We start from the raw sequence: 18902 nt of genomic DNA, 5'->3' as shown, positions 1-18902 counted from the left end.
GCGTGTGAATGACTGGTGCGAGAGCGCTTTGATTTGTCTCTGCACAAGATTCAGCGCTATATAAATACCATTATTAGTATTATAATTATTATCATTATGTGGAAACCAAACCAACATTGATAGATGACAGAGAATATCTGGTAGGGGAAGTCCCCCCCCCCAAACCCCCCTCCCCCGCATGTCCAGAAGCGCTGTCCTTGAAAGTCGGTCAGTTGTTATGATTGTCAACCATCTCTGTGTGGTGTGTATGTGTGGTGTGGTCTGAAAAAAAAATCATTTATAGTTTATATCATGTTGTAAATTTTTATATGTGTGTTTTTATATTGAACTTTGTAGTTCCTGTATGTATCTTTTTATAACAAATTAAATTTGCTTAATTTATATCTTACATTCTGTTTTTGATTTTCTTTTAATAACTGCTAACCATGTGCAATAGTATTCACAACGAACCCGAAGCTGGCTTCATCTTCTATCTTTTTTTCTTTTCTTTTTTTTTCCATTATTCTTTCTCTCCCACACAGATGGGCATCGACCTCACCGAGCACAACATCCAGTACTTACCACGACTTCCGAGCACGCCCCCACCCCCACAAACACCATCACCACCATCCGCTCCGCCTTTCTCCTCCTCCTCCTCCTCCTCTTCCTCCTGCTCCCGTGGCTGGCACTTCAACCCGACCTACGTGGCTGAGAACGACACCACCACCACCACGACCACCACCACCACCACAGACGCCCATAACAGCGGAGTGGTGCTTCGACGTGCGGTGTTCAGAATCAGCAGCAGCTTTACCGACATCCAGAGGAACGTGGGAACGGGCGGGGGAGGGGGAGGGGGGAGCAGCCGGCGTCTGTCACGTGACAGGGGTCTACGGCGCGGGGGGCTGAGGAAGGCGAGCGGTGCGTCGTCATCGTCGTCGTCGTCGTCGCCGTTGTCGTCGTTGTCGTTGTCGTCGTGGGCTCGGAGGGCAAGCCGCAAGGAGAGGGTTGTCCCCCCTAGAAATGGTGGCCGTGTGGACTTGAGTGATGTCCTTGACGAGAGGTACGGCGGCAGAGGTGGAGGTGTGGGGGGCGGGGTTCCAGAGCCGTGGCGAGGGTCTGTTGGTGGTGGTGGTGGTGTTGGAAGTCACGAAGCTTATATTTGATTGGCTTTTCTCTCTTCCCCCCCCCCCCCCTTCTCTCTCTCCCTCTCTCTCTCCCTCCCTCTCTTTCTCTCTCTGTCTCCATTCCCTCCAACAAACGCGAACAGTTTTCACCGAACAAAGCCTTTATTTATGGGCTGTTTTTTTGTTTTTGTTTTTATAATGGTTTACTTCAGCAAATATACAATATCCTGGTGGTGTGTCCATCGAGATCGATGATGACCATCGTTGTCATCCAGCTGGGGGATGGGGGGAGGGTGGTGGTGGGGTGGGGGGGAGGATGCTCATGAATCTATCTGTGAATGCGCAGATGGCTGAATAGTCCAATCTGCGCACGAAATGTTTGCTGACAGTTGGGGCAGACAAAGACGGGCATATCATTGTCAGGGAGCTTGTTTGCCCGTGACTTTCTGGCCTGCCTCTTCTGAACAGTTGCAGCAGTCCTGTTGGCCTCGCACAACTTGGCGCCTTTGTGCACAGCAGCGCGCCATTTGTCACGGTCCACTGCAGATTCCTCCCAGGAGTCAGGGTTGATATCAAACGCTTTCAGAGAGACTTTCAGAGTATCTCTGAAACGCTTCTTCTGACCTCCGTGTGATCTCTTCCCTTGTTGCAGCTCGCCATAGAAGACCTTTTGGGCAGCCGATGGTCTGGCATGCGCGCCACGTGTCCAGCCCAGCGAAGCTGGGACTGCATCAGGATGGTGAAGATGCTGGGAAGGGTGGCTTTTGCGAGCACCTCTGTATCTGGGGTCCTGTCTTGCCACTTGATGTTCAGTAGCTTCCTGAGGCATGTTGTGTGGAAGTGGTTCAGCTTCTTGGCATGTCGTTGGTACACTGTCCAAGTTTCGCAGGCGTACAGTAGTGTGGGGAGAACTACTGCTCTGTAGATCGTTAGCTTGGTCTCAAGACTAATGCCTCTTCTGTTCCAGACATTTGCACTGAGTCTGCCAAACGTTGCGCTTGCTCTTGCAATCCTGACGTTCACTTCATCGTCGATGGTCGCATTTCGTGACAGTGTGCTGCCAGAGTATGTGAACCGCTCCACCGCACTGAGTCTCTGACCGTTGACTGTGATGTTGGGCTCAACGTAGGGTTTCCCTGGGGCTGGCTGATGAAGAACTTCAGTTTTCCTCGTGCTGATGCTAAGGCCGAAGTTTCTGCTGGCAGTGGCAAACTTGTCGACACTGAGTTGCATGTCAGCTTCAGATCCAGCGTTGAGGGCACAATCATCAGCAAACAAAAAGTCTCTGATGATGTCTGTCATGACCGTTTTTGCTTGAAGCCTTCTGAGATTAAACAGCTTGCCATCTGTTCGGTACTTTAGGCCGATTCCAACATCGCCATCTCTGAAGGCATCAGTAAGCATTGCAGAGAACATGAGGCTGAACAGCGTTGGAGCCAGGACGCAGCCTTGCTTGACACCATTTGTGACAGCAAAAGGAGCAGATGTTTCGCCATTGTCCTGGACTCGAGCCTGCATGCCTTCATGGAATTGGCTGACCAAGGAAATAAATTTCCGAGGGCATCCGTACTTGGCCATGATCTTCCACAGTCCCTCTCTACTCACGGTGTCGAAGGCCTTAGTGAGGTCGACATAGGTGGAGAACAGATCAGCATTTTGCTCCTGACATTTCTCTTGCAGCTGCCTTGCAGCAAACACCATGTCGGTGGTTCCGTGCTCTTTCCGGAATCCACATTGGCTCTCAGGCAAATGACCTTGGTCAAGGTGTGCTGTGAGGCGGTTTAGTAGGATCCTGGCAAGTATCTTGCCTGCAATGGAGAGCAAGGAAATGCCCCGATGGTTATCACAGGCATGCCGGTTCCCCTTTCGCTTGTACAAGTGAATGATAGATGCATCTTTGAAATCCTGGGGGATCGTCTCTTCTTTCCACATGAGTGAGTACAGCTGATGGAGCTTCTCAGTCAGCACAGTGCCTCCATCCTTGTAGACCTCTGCTGGTATGGAGTCTGAGCCAGGTGCTTTGCCACTGGATAGCAGACGGATTGCTTTCTGGGTCTCAAGAAGTGTTGGCGGATCGTCCAGTGCTACGTTGATGGGGACTTGTGGGAGACGGTCTATGGCTTCATCATTTATGGAGGAAGGGCGATTTAAGACACTGTTGAAGTGCTCAGCCCAGCGTTCGAGAATTTTTTCCTTCTCGGTGATCAAGGTATTCCCATCTGCACTGAGGAGGGGGGATGATCCTGAGGATGTGGGGCCGTAGACTTCTTTTAAGGCATCATAGAACCTCTTCATATCGTGCCTGTCAGCATATCCCTGGATCTCATCAGCTTTGTCACTCAGCCACTTATCCTGCATCTGGCGTAACTTTTGCTGAACAGTCCTGCGGATGGCATCGTACGCATCCTTTTTTGATGTGGACTTTGGGTTGCTCAGGTAGGCTTGATGCAGACGGCGTTTCTCATCCAGAAGCTGCTTGATTTCATCACAGTTTTCATCAAACCAGTCTTTGTGCTTTCTGGTCATGGGTCCCAGGGTCTCTGAAGCTGTACTATGGATCAGCTCACGCAGGGTCCTCTAGTCAGACTCCACATTCTGGTTGTCCAGAGAGGCGGATTCCAGACGATCTTCCAGCAGCTCCACAAAGGACTGTTTGATGGTGATGTTATTCAGCTTAGCGATGTTGAGCCGTTTTGGAGCCTTCTGGCCTTGGGGGCGTCTCTTGGGCTGGATTCGAATATTCAGCTTCGAGACTACAAGGCGATGGTCTGTCCAACACTCGGCACCGCACATGGTCTTTGTTACACGTACATCTTGCCTATCCCTTTTCCTGACGATGACGTAATCGATGAGATGCCAATGCTTTGAGCGAGGGTGCATCCATGACGTCCTGTTACGGGTAGGGAGGCAGAAAACTGTGTTGGTTATCAGCAGTTCGTGCTCTGCACAAGTCTGAAGCAAAAGCAATCCATTTGGGTTGCAGTGGCCCACACCGTGCTTTCCAATCACTCCATCCCAGGAGATGTAGTCAGAGCCAACTCATAGCATTGAAGTCCCCAAGAATGATGAGCTTGTCTGCTTTAGGGATAGCAGCAATGACAGAGTGAAGGTCCTCGTAGAACTTCGCCTTCACTTCATCCGGGTTGGTCATGGTTGGGGCGTAGGCACTGATAATAGTGAGGTGCTTCCGGCCAGATGCCAGTGGGAGTTTCATGGTCATAAGCCTATCGTTGACTCCCTTTGGGATTCCAGCTAGCTTGCTGACAAGTGCTGTTTTTACTGCAAAACCAACGCCAGCCTCACGTCGCTCTTCGCTTCCTCGTCCACTCCAGAAGAAGGTGTAACCAGATCCCCGTTCACAGAGCTCGCCTTCGCCTGCAAGCCGAGTCTCACTCAAGGCTGCGATGTCAATATTGTATCTGGCGAGTTCGGATGCAACTAGTGCCGTTCTCCTTTGGGGTCTGTCCGCGTTATCTCTGTCCAGGTGAGTCCTTATGTTCCAAGCACCAATGGTGAGAGGAACGATCCTTGTTTTTTTCTTTTCTTTCTTTTTGTTTCGACCGCTGATGTAGGGTCCCCGCCAGCCGCGGTATGCTGGCCAGGGTGATATGGAGCAGGCAATTTTTGGGGCACCTTTTCTAGCCCCTTCCTCATGCCAGGGAGGTGAGCAGTGCATTCCTAAAGAGGGCTGCTCAGACGGCTGCCGAGCTTCATCGCTGCTCCTGTCGACGAAGAACGACCCTATGGCCTGAGCCGCCTGCGTGCAGGTCTGCGGCTGCGACTGCCAGTGTACCCACACCTGTCGTTTCGTCGCTCGCCTGTCGCCACAGGACTTGGGGGGTGATGAAATGATGAAGGATGAAAAGTCATTTTGGATGACTGATGACTTGCGCGATGAGTTTGTTTAAGTGAAGAGGAGTTGCGCAACGTCGACCTCACTCTCTCGTCCGGGTCCACCAATTTCCAGTGGCAAGACTAAGTCGAGACGACTGGAGGATGAGCACGGATGCAGTGGATGACCAAGATATCCTTTCGGTGTCTCATCTTGCTCTCTGCACTCCACAGTGCGTTGCTGTAACCGCCTTCCTCTCCGTTGAACCGATAGGTTTCTTCCGCAGATTCTGCCGGATCCAGACTTCACATGCATGGGTAGACACACCCCGGGGGCCAACTGCATGTGGCATGCACACAGCACAGTGGAGCTAGATGGCCGTCGGTGGCTCTCCTGAGCCGACGCCCTTTTATGGATCTCCATAAGGGTGTCTAGCCACCCGCCTCACCAGTCCCGGAAGGGAGCAGTGGGAGTGCCGGTTTAGTCGCCGGCAACCCGACCCTGAACAGGTTGTACTGGATTACAGGTTACCAGTAGCAGATCTAATGACCTGACCTGACCACAGTGTGTGTAAATGTTCAAACTAGTATGGACAAATGAACCGTAGTTATCGGTAAGGGGCGAAACAAGCCTTGAACGACTTGGTCTTATTAATTTTCAGGGCCTAAGCCAGATGGTTGTTAAATTCAACTCTGCTGCTACGTGTGTTTTTTTGTTGTTTTTTGGGGGGAGGGTTGGGGGGGGGGAGGCGTTGGGGGGTGGGGAAGGGAGGGGCATGGGGGAGAGGGGGGGGGGCAAGGCCTAAGCACTGAACAACTTGATCTTAAGTGCGTGAGCTCATCACTAAAGTTTTTAACTTCTGGGAGAGGCGAGGGTGGGGGTCGGGGGTGGCAGGTGGGGTGCGGGCATTTACATCAGGTTAAAAGCCGGTGGTTTTTTGTGGGTTTTTTTTGTTATGCGGGAGATTGTACGTGTGTGTTTCTACGTGTGTGAGGGTGTGTGAGAGAAAAATAGGGAAGGGGATGTAATGTTGTAAGTGTTTGTCAACGGGTCTTTTGTGTTTCTCTCACGTCTTTGTGTTTCCTTCACTCAATCCATGTGACTACATGGACTATGTGTCTATATTTGTGGCATATCTAGTGTGTGTGTGTGTGTGTGTGTGTGTGTATCACTGTGCGTGCGTGTGTGTGTGTTTACATTTTTTTAAATATTTACTTGTTTTTTTTTATATTTCAAGTTTATTCTTATTCATATTATTTTATCGTGGTTTTTTTTTTCATTGTATTTCATGCCATTTGTTTTCGTTTTGTTTATTTTGAATTTTTGTTTTTCTTTATCATTTTAGTTCAATTTGATTTGTATTGATACTGATATTTGATTGCTTATGTCTATCTATTCACTTTTTTTCTCCTATTTTACTCTATTTCATTTTGTTTTCCCTCGAGGCCTGACTAAGCGCGTTGGGTTTCGCTGCTGGTCAGGCATCTGCATAGTAGATGTGGTGTAGCGTATATGAACTGAACAATTTGACCACAGTGAATAGCACAGAGCTTTCTTTTACCTGGACTTGAGGTTCAGATTTGATAAAAAGTCCATTCAAATAATAATAATAATAATAATAATGGATACTTATATAGCACACTATCCAGAAATCTGCTGTAGGTGCTTTACAAAAACGCTTTTATTAACATAAAACATTATATCTATGTTACATACACACACCAAAATGTGACTACACACACACACACACACACACACACACACACACACACGCGCGCGCGCGCGCGCACGCACGCACACACACACACACACACACACACACACTGCATACATACATTTTAACATCTAACAGCTACCCTAACACATACGCACACGCATAGGCAGGCACAAACTTAGTTTGTAGCAAATACAGTTTGATTATCACTCAGCAATAACATATCTTTGTCCCCCTCCTCCCCGTCATTATTATTATGATTTTAGTCATGATAATGATAATGTTATTATTAATATTATCATCATCATCATCATCATCATCATCACCTTCATTAGTAGTAGTAGTAGTATTGTCCCTATATTATTTTAACATGGACACGGTATCCCATTACATTTTCTCTGATTTTTGTGGCTTTATAGCTCTTTCTGTTAATCTATTTATTTATTTTCATAGAATCGTAGTAAAAGCTTTTAAGAAATAAAAACTAAGGAAAAAAGAAACCCCTGTAAACTAAAAGAAAAGGGTGTCCTTTTTATGTACAGTAGAAACGCGTACGAAACAGAGCGGTTTATTTTCCATAGACAGAACTGGAAAGATATCAAGTTCGCTTTTGACTCTTGTTGTGACTCTTCTCAATACTACTACTTATTTTTTTCATAATTACGTTTGTACATTCTAGGAAACTGTATTTAATGTATTATTATTTGTGATTCCTCGATGCCTCAAGAGATTATGTTGCTGTTTTATGGTATAGTTACAGGGATTACATGTTAATGTGTTGTACGGTGGAATTAAAAAAAAAAAAGAGACTAAAAATGTATATAATGTTAATGTCAGAAATAAACTGGAACATGACGTGTTTTGCTGCTTTTCGGACTGACACAATTCAATGTAACTTCTCAGAACCAGTGGAAGGGCGATAACTGCGCCCAAAATGTATAGATCGTAAAAAAAGGTTTCGTTACAGGCTTCTCTCCCTTGGATAGGTTCTGCGTTCGAGGACCGCACCTCCAAGAGAGAGTGGAAGGTGGCAGAATGGTTAAGACGTTCAGCTGCCAATATAGAGAGTCAGTGAAGGTGTGGGTTTGAATCCTGCTCTCGCCCTTTCTCCCAAGTTTAACTGGAAAATCAAGCTGAGCCTCAAAATTACGTCTTCAGTTTTTATTCTAAAAATAAATAAATAAATAAAAAAGCATGTGTTCAGTCTGTTGTTTTTGTTGTTATCGCTGTTGTTGTTGTTGTTGTTTGTTTGTTTATGGAGGTTTCTTTTAATTGCAGATTATTTTTAGGGTTGTCGTTCATCATCATCATCATTATCATTAGTAGTAGTCGTAGTAGTAGTAGTATCATTATGTATCGAAATATATCAAAACATTTGGCTTTGCAAGTGGATTTTGGCCAGTTGTTTCATTGAAACCCACAAATCATTTTCTACTGCCGTGGTTATATACCTATGTTTTGATTTGTGTGCTCAATGACCCAAAAGGGGTTAAAAGGTGAATGAAACCAATTCATTGAAATGCAGTTCCGGCTAGAAACATATTTTGTCACTATATCGTGGGAAATCTGACCAGTTCTTCTTCGAACGACAGTCATACATGCCCGTGAAAACATGAGTACCTTAATAAGATTCAGGCTAGAAAAATATTTGTCATTATCCCTTGGGAATACTTCTACTTAGCACGACAGTCAAACATGGCATTGATTGCTTGAGTACCTGAATAAGATTCAGGCTAGAAAAAAACATTTTTTCTTTATTTGTTGGGAATATTTAGTATGACAGTCAAACATGCCCTTGATTACTTGAGTACCTGACTAAGAATCAGGCTTGACAAGAAGTATTTGTCATTGTATCTTGGGAACTCTTCTACTTAGCATGACAGTCTTACATGCCCTTGATTGCTTGAGTACCTGAATAAGATTGAGGGTAGAAAAAATATTGTCATTATCTCCTGGGAATACTTCTACTTAGCATGACGTTATACATGCCCTTGATTACTTGAGTACATGAATAAGAATCAGGCTTGACAAGAAGTATTTGTCATTGTATCTTGGGAATTCTTTTGCTTAGCATGACGTTATACAGGCCCTTGATTACTTGAGTACAGGAATAAGATTCAGGCTAGAAAATATTTGCCATAATTTCTGGGGAATACTTCTTCTTAGCAAGACAGTCTTTCATTATACTGACATTTTTTCATTATATGTTAGGAATATTTAGTATGACAGTCAAACATGCCCTTGATTACATGAGTACCTGAATAAGAATCAGGCTTGACAAGAAGTGTCTGTCATTGTATCTTGGGAACTCTTCTTTTTAGCATGACAGTCATACATGCCCTTGATTTCTTGAGTACATGAATAAGATTCAGGATTGACAAAAAGTATTTGTCATTGTCCCTTGGGAACTCTTCTACTTAGCATGACAGTCTTACATGCCCTTGATTGCTTGAGTACCTGAATAAGATTGAGGGTAGAAAAAATATTGTCATTATCTCCTTGGAATACTTCTACTTAGCATGACGTTATACATGCCCTTGATTACTTGAGTACATGAATAAGAATCAGGCTTGACAAGAAGTATTTGTCATTGTATCTTGGGAATTCTTTTGCTTAGCATGACGTTATACATGCCCTTGATTACTTGAGTACAGGAATAAGATTCAGGCTAGAAAATATTTGCCATAATTTCTGGGGAATACTTCTTCTTAGCAAGACAGTCTTTCATTATACTGACATTTTTTCATTATATGTTAGGAATATTTAGTATGACAGTCAAACATGCCCTTGATTACATGAGTACCTGAATAAGAATCAGGCTTGACAAGAAGTATCTGTCATTGTATCTTGGGAACTCTTCTTTTTAGCATGACAGTCATACATGCCCTTGATTTCTTGAGTACATGAATAAGATTCAGGATTGACAAAAAGTATTTGTCATTGTCCCTTGGGAACTCTTCTACTTAGCATGACAGTCTTACATGCCCTTGATTGCTTGAGTACCTGAATAAGATTGAGGGTAGAAAAAATATTGTCATTATCTCCTGGGAATACTTCTACTTAGCATGACGTTATACATGCCCTTGATTACTTGAGTACATGAATAAGAATTAGGCTTGACAAGAAGTATTTGTCATTGTATCTTGGGAATTCTTTTGCTTAGTATGACAGCTATACATGCCCTTGATTGCTTGAGTACCTGAATAAGATTCAGGCTAGAAAAAATATTGTCATTATTTCCTGGGAATACTTCTACTTAGCATGACGTTATACATGCCCTTGATTTCTTGAGTACATGAATAAGATTCAGGCTAGAAAAAATATTGTCATTATTTCCTGGGAATACTTCTACTTAGCATGACGTTATACATGCCCTTGATTTCTTGAGTACATGAATAAGATTCAGGCTAGGAAATATTTGCCATAATTTCTGGGGAATACTTCTTCTTAGCATGACAGTCTTTCATTATATTGACATTTTTTTTCATTATATGTTGGGAATATTTAGTATGATATTCAAACATGCCCTTGATTACATGAGTACCTGAATAAGAATCAGGCTTGACAAGAAGTATATGTCATTGTATCTTGGGAACCCTTCTACTTAGCATGACAGTTATACATGCCCTTGATTTCTTGAGTACATGAATAAGATTCAGGATTGACAAAAAGTATTTGTCATTGTCTCTTGGAAATTCTTTTGCTTAGCATGACAGTCTTACATGCCCTTGATTGCTTGAGTATCTGAATAAGATTCAGGATTGACAAAAAGTATTTGTCATTGTCTCTTGGGAATTCCGTTGCTTATCATGACAGTCGTACATGCCCTTGATTTTGTTGAGTACCCGAATAAGATTCAGGCTAGAAAAAATACTGTCATTATTTCCTGGGAATACTTCTACTTAGCATGATGTTATACATGCCCTTGATTACTTGAGTACATGAATAAGATTCAGGCTAGAAAATATTTGCCATAATTTCTGGAGAATACTTCTTCTTAGCATGACAGTCTTACATGCCCTTGATTGCTTGAGTACCTGAATAAGATTCAGGCTGCAAAAAATATTTGTCATTGTCTCTGGGGAATATTTGTACTGAGCATGACAGTCACACATGCCCCTGATTGCTTGAGTACCTGAATAAGATTCAGGCTAGAAAATATTTGTCATTATCTCTTGGGAATACTTCTACTTAGCATGCAAGTTATACATGCCCTTGATTACTTGAGTACCTGAATAAGATTCAGGATTGATAAAAAGTATTTGTCATTGTCTCTTGGGAATACTTCTTCTCAGCATGACAGTTATATATGCCCTATATTGCTTGAGTACCTGAATAAGATTCAGGATTGAAAAAAATATTGTCATTACCTCCTGGGAGTACTTTTACTTGGTATGACAGCGGTACATACCCTTGATTGTTTGAGTACCTGAATAAGATTCAGGCTGCAAAAAATATTTGTCATTGTCTCTTGGGAATATTTGTACTTAGCATGACAGTCATACATGCCCTTGATTGCTTGAGTACCTGAATAAGATTCAGGCTTGAAAAAATATTGTCATTACCTCCTGGGAATACTTTTACTTGGTATGACAGTTATACATACCCTTGATTACTTGAGTACCTGAATAAGATTCAGGATTGATAAAAAGTATTTATCATTGTCTCTTGTGAATACTTCTTCTTAGCATGACAGTTATACATGCCCTTGATTGCTTGAGTACCTGAATAAGATTCAGGCTACAAAAAAAAATATTTGTCGTTGTCTCTTAGGAATATTTTTACTCAGCATGACAGTTATACATGCCCTTGATTGCTTGAGTACCTGAATAAGATTCAATCTAGAAAAAAAAACATTTGTCATTATTTCTTGGGAATATTTAATGTGACGGTCATACATGCCCATGATTTCTTGAGTATCTGAACAAGATTCAGGTTAGAAAAAAAAAAGTTTGTCATTATCAATTGGTAATTCTTCTTCTTACCATGACAGTCATACATGCCCTTGATTTCTTTAGTAATCGGTTGATGATGAGGGAAGGTGAATAGAATGGGATTATCCATCGCTTTGCAGTGCAACTAAGAGTGACATGTTTCAGTGTACACACAATAGTGAGTGTAGCGTGACAGAGATGTCATGTGCAGCAACAGTCAGTCAGAAAAGAAAAAAAAGAAACTTTTTTTTTGTGGTCATTTAACTTAAGTCCTTCATGATAACTGTTTAACAGTACACATTAGTGAACGATTATGAAAGGTGGTGTGTGTGTGTGTGTGTGTGTGTGTGTGTGTGTGTGTGTGTGTTACCATTCTTGATGTTCTATTTGCATTTTGTTTCATTAAAGACTAACAGAATGCATGTCTTATTTGCTGTGCTGAACTGGACAAGTTAAGTGGTCAATTAAAAAAAAAAACGTTTTGTTTTAAAGCGTCAGATAAGTAAGAATGAAATAAGATTACAAAATCTATAATCGTGTGTGTGTGTGTGTGTGTGTGTGTGTGTGTGTGTGTGTGTGTGTGTGGCGGCTGACCACGATAACAATGGAGTTTATTTTAGAAATCTGGAATCAGGTGCACGCGCGCGCGCGGTGCATGTGTGTATGTATGTGTTGTCTGTGCCTGTGTCTGTGTCTGCGTGTGTCTGTGTCTGTCTGTCTGGCAGATATACCCTGTCATCGACTTCCTATGTCTGTGTCTGTCTGTCTGGCAGATCTACCCTGTCATCGACTTCCTATGTCTGTGTCTGTCTGTCTGGCAGATCTACCCTGTCATCGACTTCCTATGTCTGTGTCTGTCTATCTGGCAGATCTACCCTGTCATCGACTTCCTATGTCTGTGTCTGTCTATCTGGCAGATCTACCCTGTCATCGACTTCCTATGTCTGTGTCTGTCTGTCTGGCAGATCTACCCTGTCATCGACTTCCTATGTCTGTGTCTGTCTATCTGGCAGATCTACCCTGTCATCGACTTCCTATGTCTGTGTCTGTCTATCTGGCAGATCTACCCTGTCATCGACTTCCTATGTCTGTGTCTGTCTATCTGGCAGATCTACCCTGTCATCGACTTCCTATGTCTGTGTCTGTCTGTCTGGCAGATCTACCCTGTCATCGACTTCCTATCTCACATCTTTCACACACTTCATCCATCCCAATCTTCCATAATCCTACCACAGTTGATAAAAACGGGCGCACTATGTCATGCAGCAATAATATTGTCCGGTTAAAGGTAAGTAAAACGTGCATTCATTTTTGTATTTGTCTCATATATCGTTTGGTATTATATAATGCATTATAATACGGCATACCTTTATGTCGCGCCATTAGCGGGGAAAGGGGAGGGGGGGGGGGTGCGAGGGGGGAGGGGGACTTGTTAGAATTGTGCATCCGTTGTTCTGCAAACCCAAGGTGGTTGTTTTTTTTGTTTTTGTTTTTTTTGTTTGTTTTTTTTTAGTTGGAGGGATGGTTGGGGGCGGTGGATAGTTGTAGTTTTTTTCAGGATTTTGATTTACGCTTACCTTGATATTCTGTAATTTTCATGCATACATGTGTGTGTGTGTGTGTGTGCCCGCCACACACAAATGGCAAACAGCTTCCCCGCAATTAAAAAAAAAAAAAAAAAAAAAAAAGCGTTTGGAGCCAGAGCATACTGACACCATTCACTGGAAACTTACTGTCGTTGGAAGAGATGTGTTTTCAAAGCAGGCTTAATGATATAATTTAGCGAAACAAAATGTCGCTATTTTTTTCTGGCAGTTTGTTCCACAATGAGGGGAAGCGGAGAAAGATCTACTGATAATCATGTTGCGTCTTTACAACAAAGGGTTTTTTTTTTTAATAGCCTGGTATCCATGGAAGCAAGACAAGTCTCACGAGCTAAATGAATGACTTGGAAAAAAAAAAAAAAAAAGTCAAGCGAATCACAGACAACCATCTCTCGAATCCTTTTTCCTTCGCTACAGAAATGAGAAATAAGCGAAATAGAATAAGGGAGATAATACCAGGCGAACACAAACTTGCTGAAAAGCAAGGGAATTGTTCCGTACGCATTACTTTCCCCTGAATCATTCATCGCATGTTCGTTATTACCACAGGATTATTCATCTACTCTTATCTGTGTGTTGTTTGCGTGATGTGTTTAGATATTTTCGGTAATTGTCAAACAAATTGGAGTGGATAGTCTCTTCTCTTTTTCTCCTCCTGTCTGCTTCTCTTTCCTCTCCTCTGTCTGTCTGTCTGTCTGTCTGTTTGGGACATTTAGAATAACTGATATTTTCTTTTTCTTTATTTTCATTTATCATTTTATAATAAACACTTTTTTTTCTTCTTTTTTTTTTATTTTTTTTTTTAGCATTTTCATTATACGGTTTGATGGTGGTGGTAATGGTGGTGGTGGTGGTGGTGGTACTGCCGCTGCTACGATTAATTGTTTCAATATATACTACTGCTGTGTTGTTTTTGTCCGTGCAGTGTCCAAGTTAAGTAAGACAGAATAGATAAAATGAAAAGAACGGATAATCCATAATTATTTTTGTCAACGATAATCCTTGTGCTTGTATGGTTGTATTTACTGTGCAATAAGTGGGCATGAATGACTGCAGTGATTGCAACTCCGGTCTTCTACCCCTGTCCAGTTTCAGTTTAAGGAGGTGTGAAAGAGGAGTGATTCATAATCGCTACACCACATCTGCTTTAAAAATATAAAAAAAAGAAAAATAAAAAAAGGAGCAAATGCCTGACCGATACATAAAAGCTAAAGTACTGGTCAGATCTTCAAACAGATTCGAACTTGGAACCATCACTACCGCCCTGCAGTCTCTCAACCACCCACCCAGCACCTGAAGAAAAAAACTCGCAGTGTTTCAAGGCAATGTGATGGCTTGACCACCGTAGACTCTTGCGTTACGAAGTGGTCGTCATCCTGACAGTGTGTGTCGTGTTGACTGTCCACGTCCCTGTCATCCCGATTCGCCAATTCTCGTTTCGCCCACCAGTAAACTCAAGACCTCGTTTTTCCTATTTCTAGTTCACACACACACACACACACACACACACACACACACACAAAACAACAACAACAACAAACAAACAAACAACAACAACAACAACTGAAAAAGCACACTGTAATATAAAAGACATTGGTTGCTCTTAAAAAAAGATAATGTTAAGAAGGAACAAAATGATTTTATTTTTTTAATTCAACACCACACATTGCACGCACGTACGCACGCACGCACGCACGAATGCACATAATATTGTTTATATATTCATAATATTATTCAGTTCAGTTTATGTCTATGTCGCAGCATGTGTTTAAATGTTTTAAAGCAAAAACTCTGAGAGAGACTTCTCCCTCATTTTCATGCAAAGACATGTGAGAGAGAAAGGGGGGAGGGGGGGGGGGGCAGACAAAGAGAGAGAGAGGAGGGGGGTGTAGATTAGGCGAAACGGGAATGGTGGGTAGGCGAAATGGGACAAAGTGGCAAACTCTCAAAGGACCATCGTGGGTGGTGGGACGATAAAAAAAAGAATAATAATGATAAAATAAAATAAAAAGATGGGCGAAACAGAAATAGGCGAATCGCACCTGCACCTTCCTCTACGTCTGTCCTCCACGTTCTCAAAGTCCAATTATTGGCCGTCCACGTGAGACCTGTCTTTCAGTTCGTTTTATTTCAATGTATCAACTTAGAATAGAATAGAATATGTCTTTATTACCAAGTGTACCGGGGTCATAAGGAATAGTGTGTGTGGGGGGTGGGGGTGGGGGGGAGGGGACAGTACATAACAAGGTACGAACATAAATCGAAAATCACACACAAACACAGATACAGTAGAAAATAGGATACATGCAAGTGCATATTAAAATAAAAACTTGTGCATACTCACACATGCACGCACTGCACACACACGCACAAACACACACACACGCGCGCGCGCGCGCACATGCACACACGCACACATGCACACACACGCGAAAGATGTGTTTAGGGGGTGTGACGTCACTAGAGCGAACAGTCCACCAACTAATTGTCGTCACGCAAGTAATCAGACGTCAAGCAGCATTCACACCATCAAAAAGGTTTTTCAGTGAAACTCTCACCCACCCAACCAAACGTCTGCCAAGACACTAAGAGCTGAAGAGTGAGCGGTACGAAATGAAAGCTGAACCCTTACGGGCGCAGTAGCCGAGTGGTTAAAGCGCTGGGCTTTCAATCTGAGGGCCCCGGGTTCGAATCACGGTGACGGCGCCTGGTGGGTAAAGGGCGGAGATTTTTACGATCTTTCCAGGTCAACATATGTGCAGACCTGCTTAGTGCCTGAACCCCCCTTCGTGTGTATACGCAAGCAGAAGTTTGAATGCGCACGTTAAAGATCCTATAATCCATGTCAGTGTTCGGTGGGTTATGGAAACAAGAACATTCCCAGCATGCACACCCCCGAAAAACGGAGTATGGCTGCCAACATGGCTGGATAAAAACGGTCGTACACCTAAACACCCACTCGTGTACAAACGAGTGAAAGTGGGTGTTGCAGCCCACGAACGAAGAAGTTTTACTACGATCCCTACAGTGAGTTTAAGTCAAACTTCGCATTTGCAGCCCACGAACGCAGAAGAAGAAGAAGAAAGCTGAACCAGCCAACAGACCGACCACCCAACACACCGACCACAACACCGACCACCCAGCAGACCGACCACAACACCGACCACCCAACACACCGACCACAACACCGACCACCCAACACACCGACCACAACACCGACCACCCAGCAGACCGACCACAACACCGACCACCCAACACACCGACCACAACACCGACCACCCAACAGACAGACCACCCAACACACCGACCACAACACCGACCACCCAACAGACAGACCACCCAACACACCGACCACAACACCGACCACCCAACAGACCGACCACAACACCGACCACCCAACAGACAGACCACCCAACACACCGACCACAACACCGACCACCCAACACACCGACCACAACACCGACCACCCAACACACCGACCACAACACCGACCACAACACCGACCACCCAACAGACAGACCACCCAACACACCGACCACCCAACACACCGACCACAACACCGACCACCCAACACACCGACCACAACACCGACCACCCAACAGACAGACCACCCAACACACCGACCACAACACCGACCACCCAACACACCGACCATCCAACACACCGACCACCCAACACACCGACCACCCAACACACCGACCACAACACCGACCACCCAACACACCGACCACAACACCGACCACCCAACACACCGACCACAACACCGACCACCCAACACACCGACCACCCAACACACCGACCACAACACCGACCACCCAACATACCGACCACACGACCACCCAACCAACCCATGTGTGCCTGTCAGTTTTTCTTTAGTCTTCCCTTTCCACCATCTCGTTTTTTCTCTACACCACACCTTTCGTCTCTGTTGTCATGTATTCATAGCATTGTTGTGTTTCGAATGAATGCTTATGTTTAAAGAATGCAAATGTAGTTTTGATAATGTTGCTGTTGTGAATATTTTGGTTCTCTTTTTTTTTCTTTCTCTTTTTTCTTTCTTTTCTATCACCAGTTTTCCCTTTGCTCAGAGGGTCGGATGTAAACACGCATTATTGTGCTTGTTCCTTTACTCTTCGAAAATAAAAATCTTTTTCGATCTGTCACGAGACAGCAGCGGGATGTGAATCTCTCATTATCATCTGGCCTTGGAAGGGAGGTATGAGGGGGGGGGATGGGGGAAGGGGAACAGGGGTGGGGTGGGGGGGGGAGGGGGGGTGTTCGGTGGGTGGTCATGCATTGAGGTTGAACACACCATCTGGTGGAATTGCGTGCTTCATGCAGCTTGTCCGGGCATCTGGCCTTGGTGCGGTTCCTGCAGCGAAACAGAGCTCATCCTCTTCTGGCGGGCCTTACAGTGTGCGTGGGTGGGTGGGTGGGTGGGTTGTGGTCTGGGCTGTACATGCAGCGCTGGAGTGTAACCATCAGCAGATTATGTCTGCGGGACCGACCGATATAGATCGCCAAGAGAGAGAGAGAGAGAGAGAAAGAGGGACATGTGACGGAGACATGGGCAAGCGGGAGAAGGGTGGAGGTGAGATCGAGATTTTGGAAGGAGAGGATGGGTTGTGGTGGGGGTAGGGGTGGGTGGATTGGGAAGCTGTGGGTTGGGGGGGGCTGAGGTGTGGGGGGGTGGGGGTGGGTGCGGAGGGTTACTCTCCACAGTGCTAAGTGCTGCCAGTACCCCCCTGGAGCGCAGGTGAAGGGGGAGTGAAATGGGGCAAATTGCCGCCAGTCAAAGGCCATTAGAGGCAGTCAGTGACGCTGAAAGGTCCCCCGTCTGCTGTTTACATGCAGCTGGGTGGGCAGGGGCGGGGTGGGGCGGGTGGGGGGCCGCCCCGTTCCCTCATTGTGGGCTGGGTGGCAGCGGCAGCAGGGGCGCGACCGCTGGCCATTATCCACTCTGACGACCTGATTCACCCACCTACCGCTACTGGGCTAGGGGGGAGGGCGCGGGGGGGGGGGGGGGGGGGGGGGGGGGGGGGAGGAGGTTGGATGTGTGTGGAGGATAGGTGGTGGTGGGGGGGGAGGGGTTAGTGTGTCTCCATCTCCACCTCCCCCCCCCACCCCACCTCACCTCACCTCAACTGCCATCCCCCTTCTATTCCTTCTTGGTTCACCTCAACCACAGCTTGTGCCCCGCCCTGCTCTGCCCAACCCTACCCTACCCTATCCTCCAGGCCGTCTGTCTGCCTTGATTTCTTCTTCAGCTGAGGAGCTAGCTAGCGACTCGCCGCTGTCTGTTTCTGCTGTCTGTGGGTCTGTATGATAAAGGGTAAGGAGTTGCGGTGTGGTTGGGGGGAGGGAGGGAGGGAGAGAGAGAGAGAGAGGGTGGAGAGGTGGGTGGGTCGTGTTATTCCTTGTTGGGACAGATGACAACACGAACAGACAGACACTAAGACAGGAGGCGGGGGCGACAGGGGATTTTTTTTTTTTTTTTTTGGGGGGGGGGGGGGGGGAGGGGGGAGGGTGGAACTTGAAGAAGAGGGCATCTTGCAAGTCAGAGGACGTCTTGTTTGGATCTCGTCTGTATTGTGAGTTGGGAGAAAATCTGGTCATTGTGTGCCTACTTAAAAAAAAAAAAGAAGTTTATTTATTTATTTATTCATTTATTTATCTATCTATTTGTGGTTTTACACATATTCTTCTTCTACA

At 44.9% G+C, this 18902-nt stretch overlaps 1 protein-coding gene across 1 annotated transcript in view; it reads left to right on the top strand.

Annotated features, from left to right (window-relative positions):
- Positions 1-18902, top strand: part of LOC143297061 (putative ammonium transporter 3) — a 97093-nt gene that overhangs the window by 62577 nt on the left and 15614 nt on the right. Inside the window, exons 10-11 of the mRNA XM_076609232.1 lie at positions 522-553; positions 776-893. Of these exons, the coding sequence (XP_076465347.1) occupies positions 522-553; positions 776-893 (150 nt within the window). The remainder of the gene's footprint in view (positions 1-521; positions 554-775; positions 894-18902) is intronic.

This window comes from Babylonia areolata, chromosome 22, assembly GCF_041734735.1.
Source record: "Babylonia areolata isolate BAREFJ2019XMU chromosome 22, ASM4173473v1, whole genome shotgun sequence".
In the NCBI taxonomy this organism is placed as follows: domain Eukaryota; kingdom Metazoa; phylum Mollusca; class Gastropoda; order Neogastropoda; family Buccinidae; genus Babylonia; species Babylonia areolata.
The sequence above is the reverse complement of the archived record's forward strand: the minus strand, read 5'-3'. Positions and strand labels throughout refer to the sequence as shown.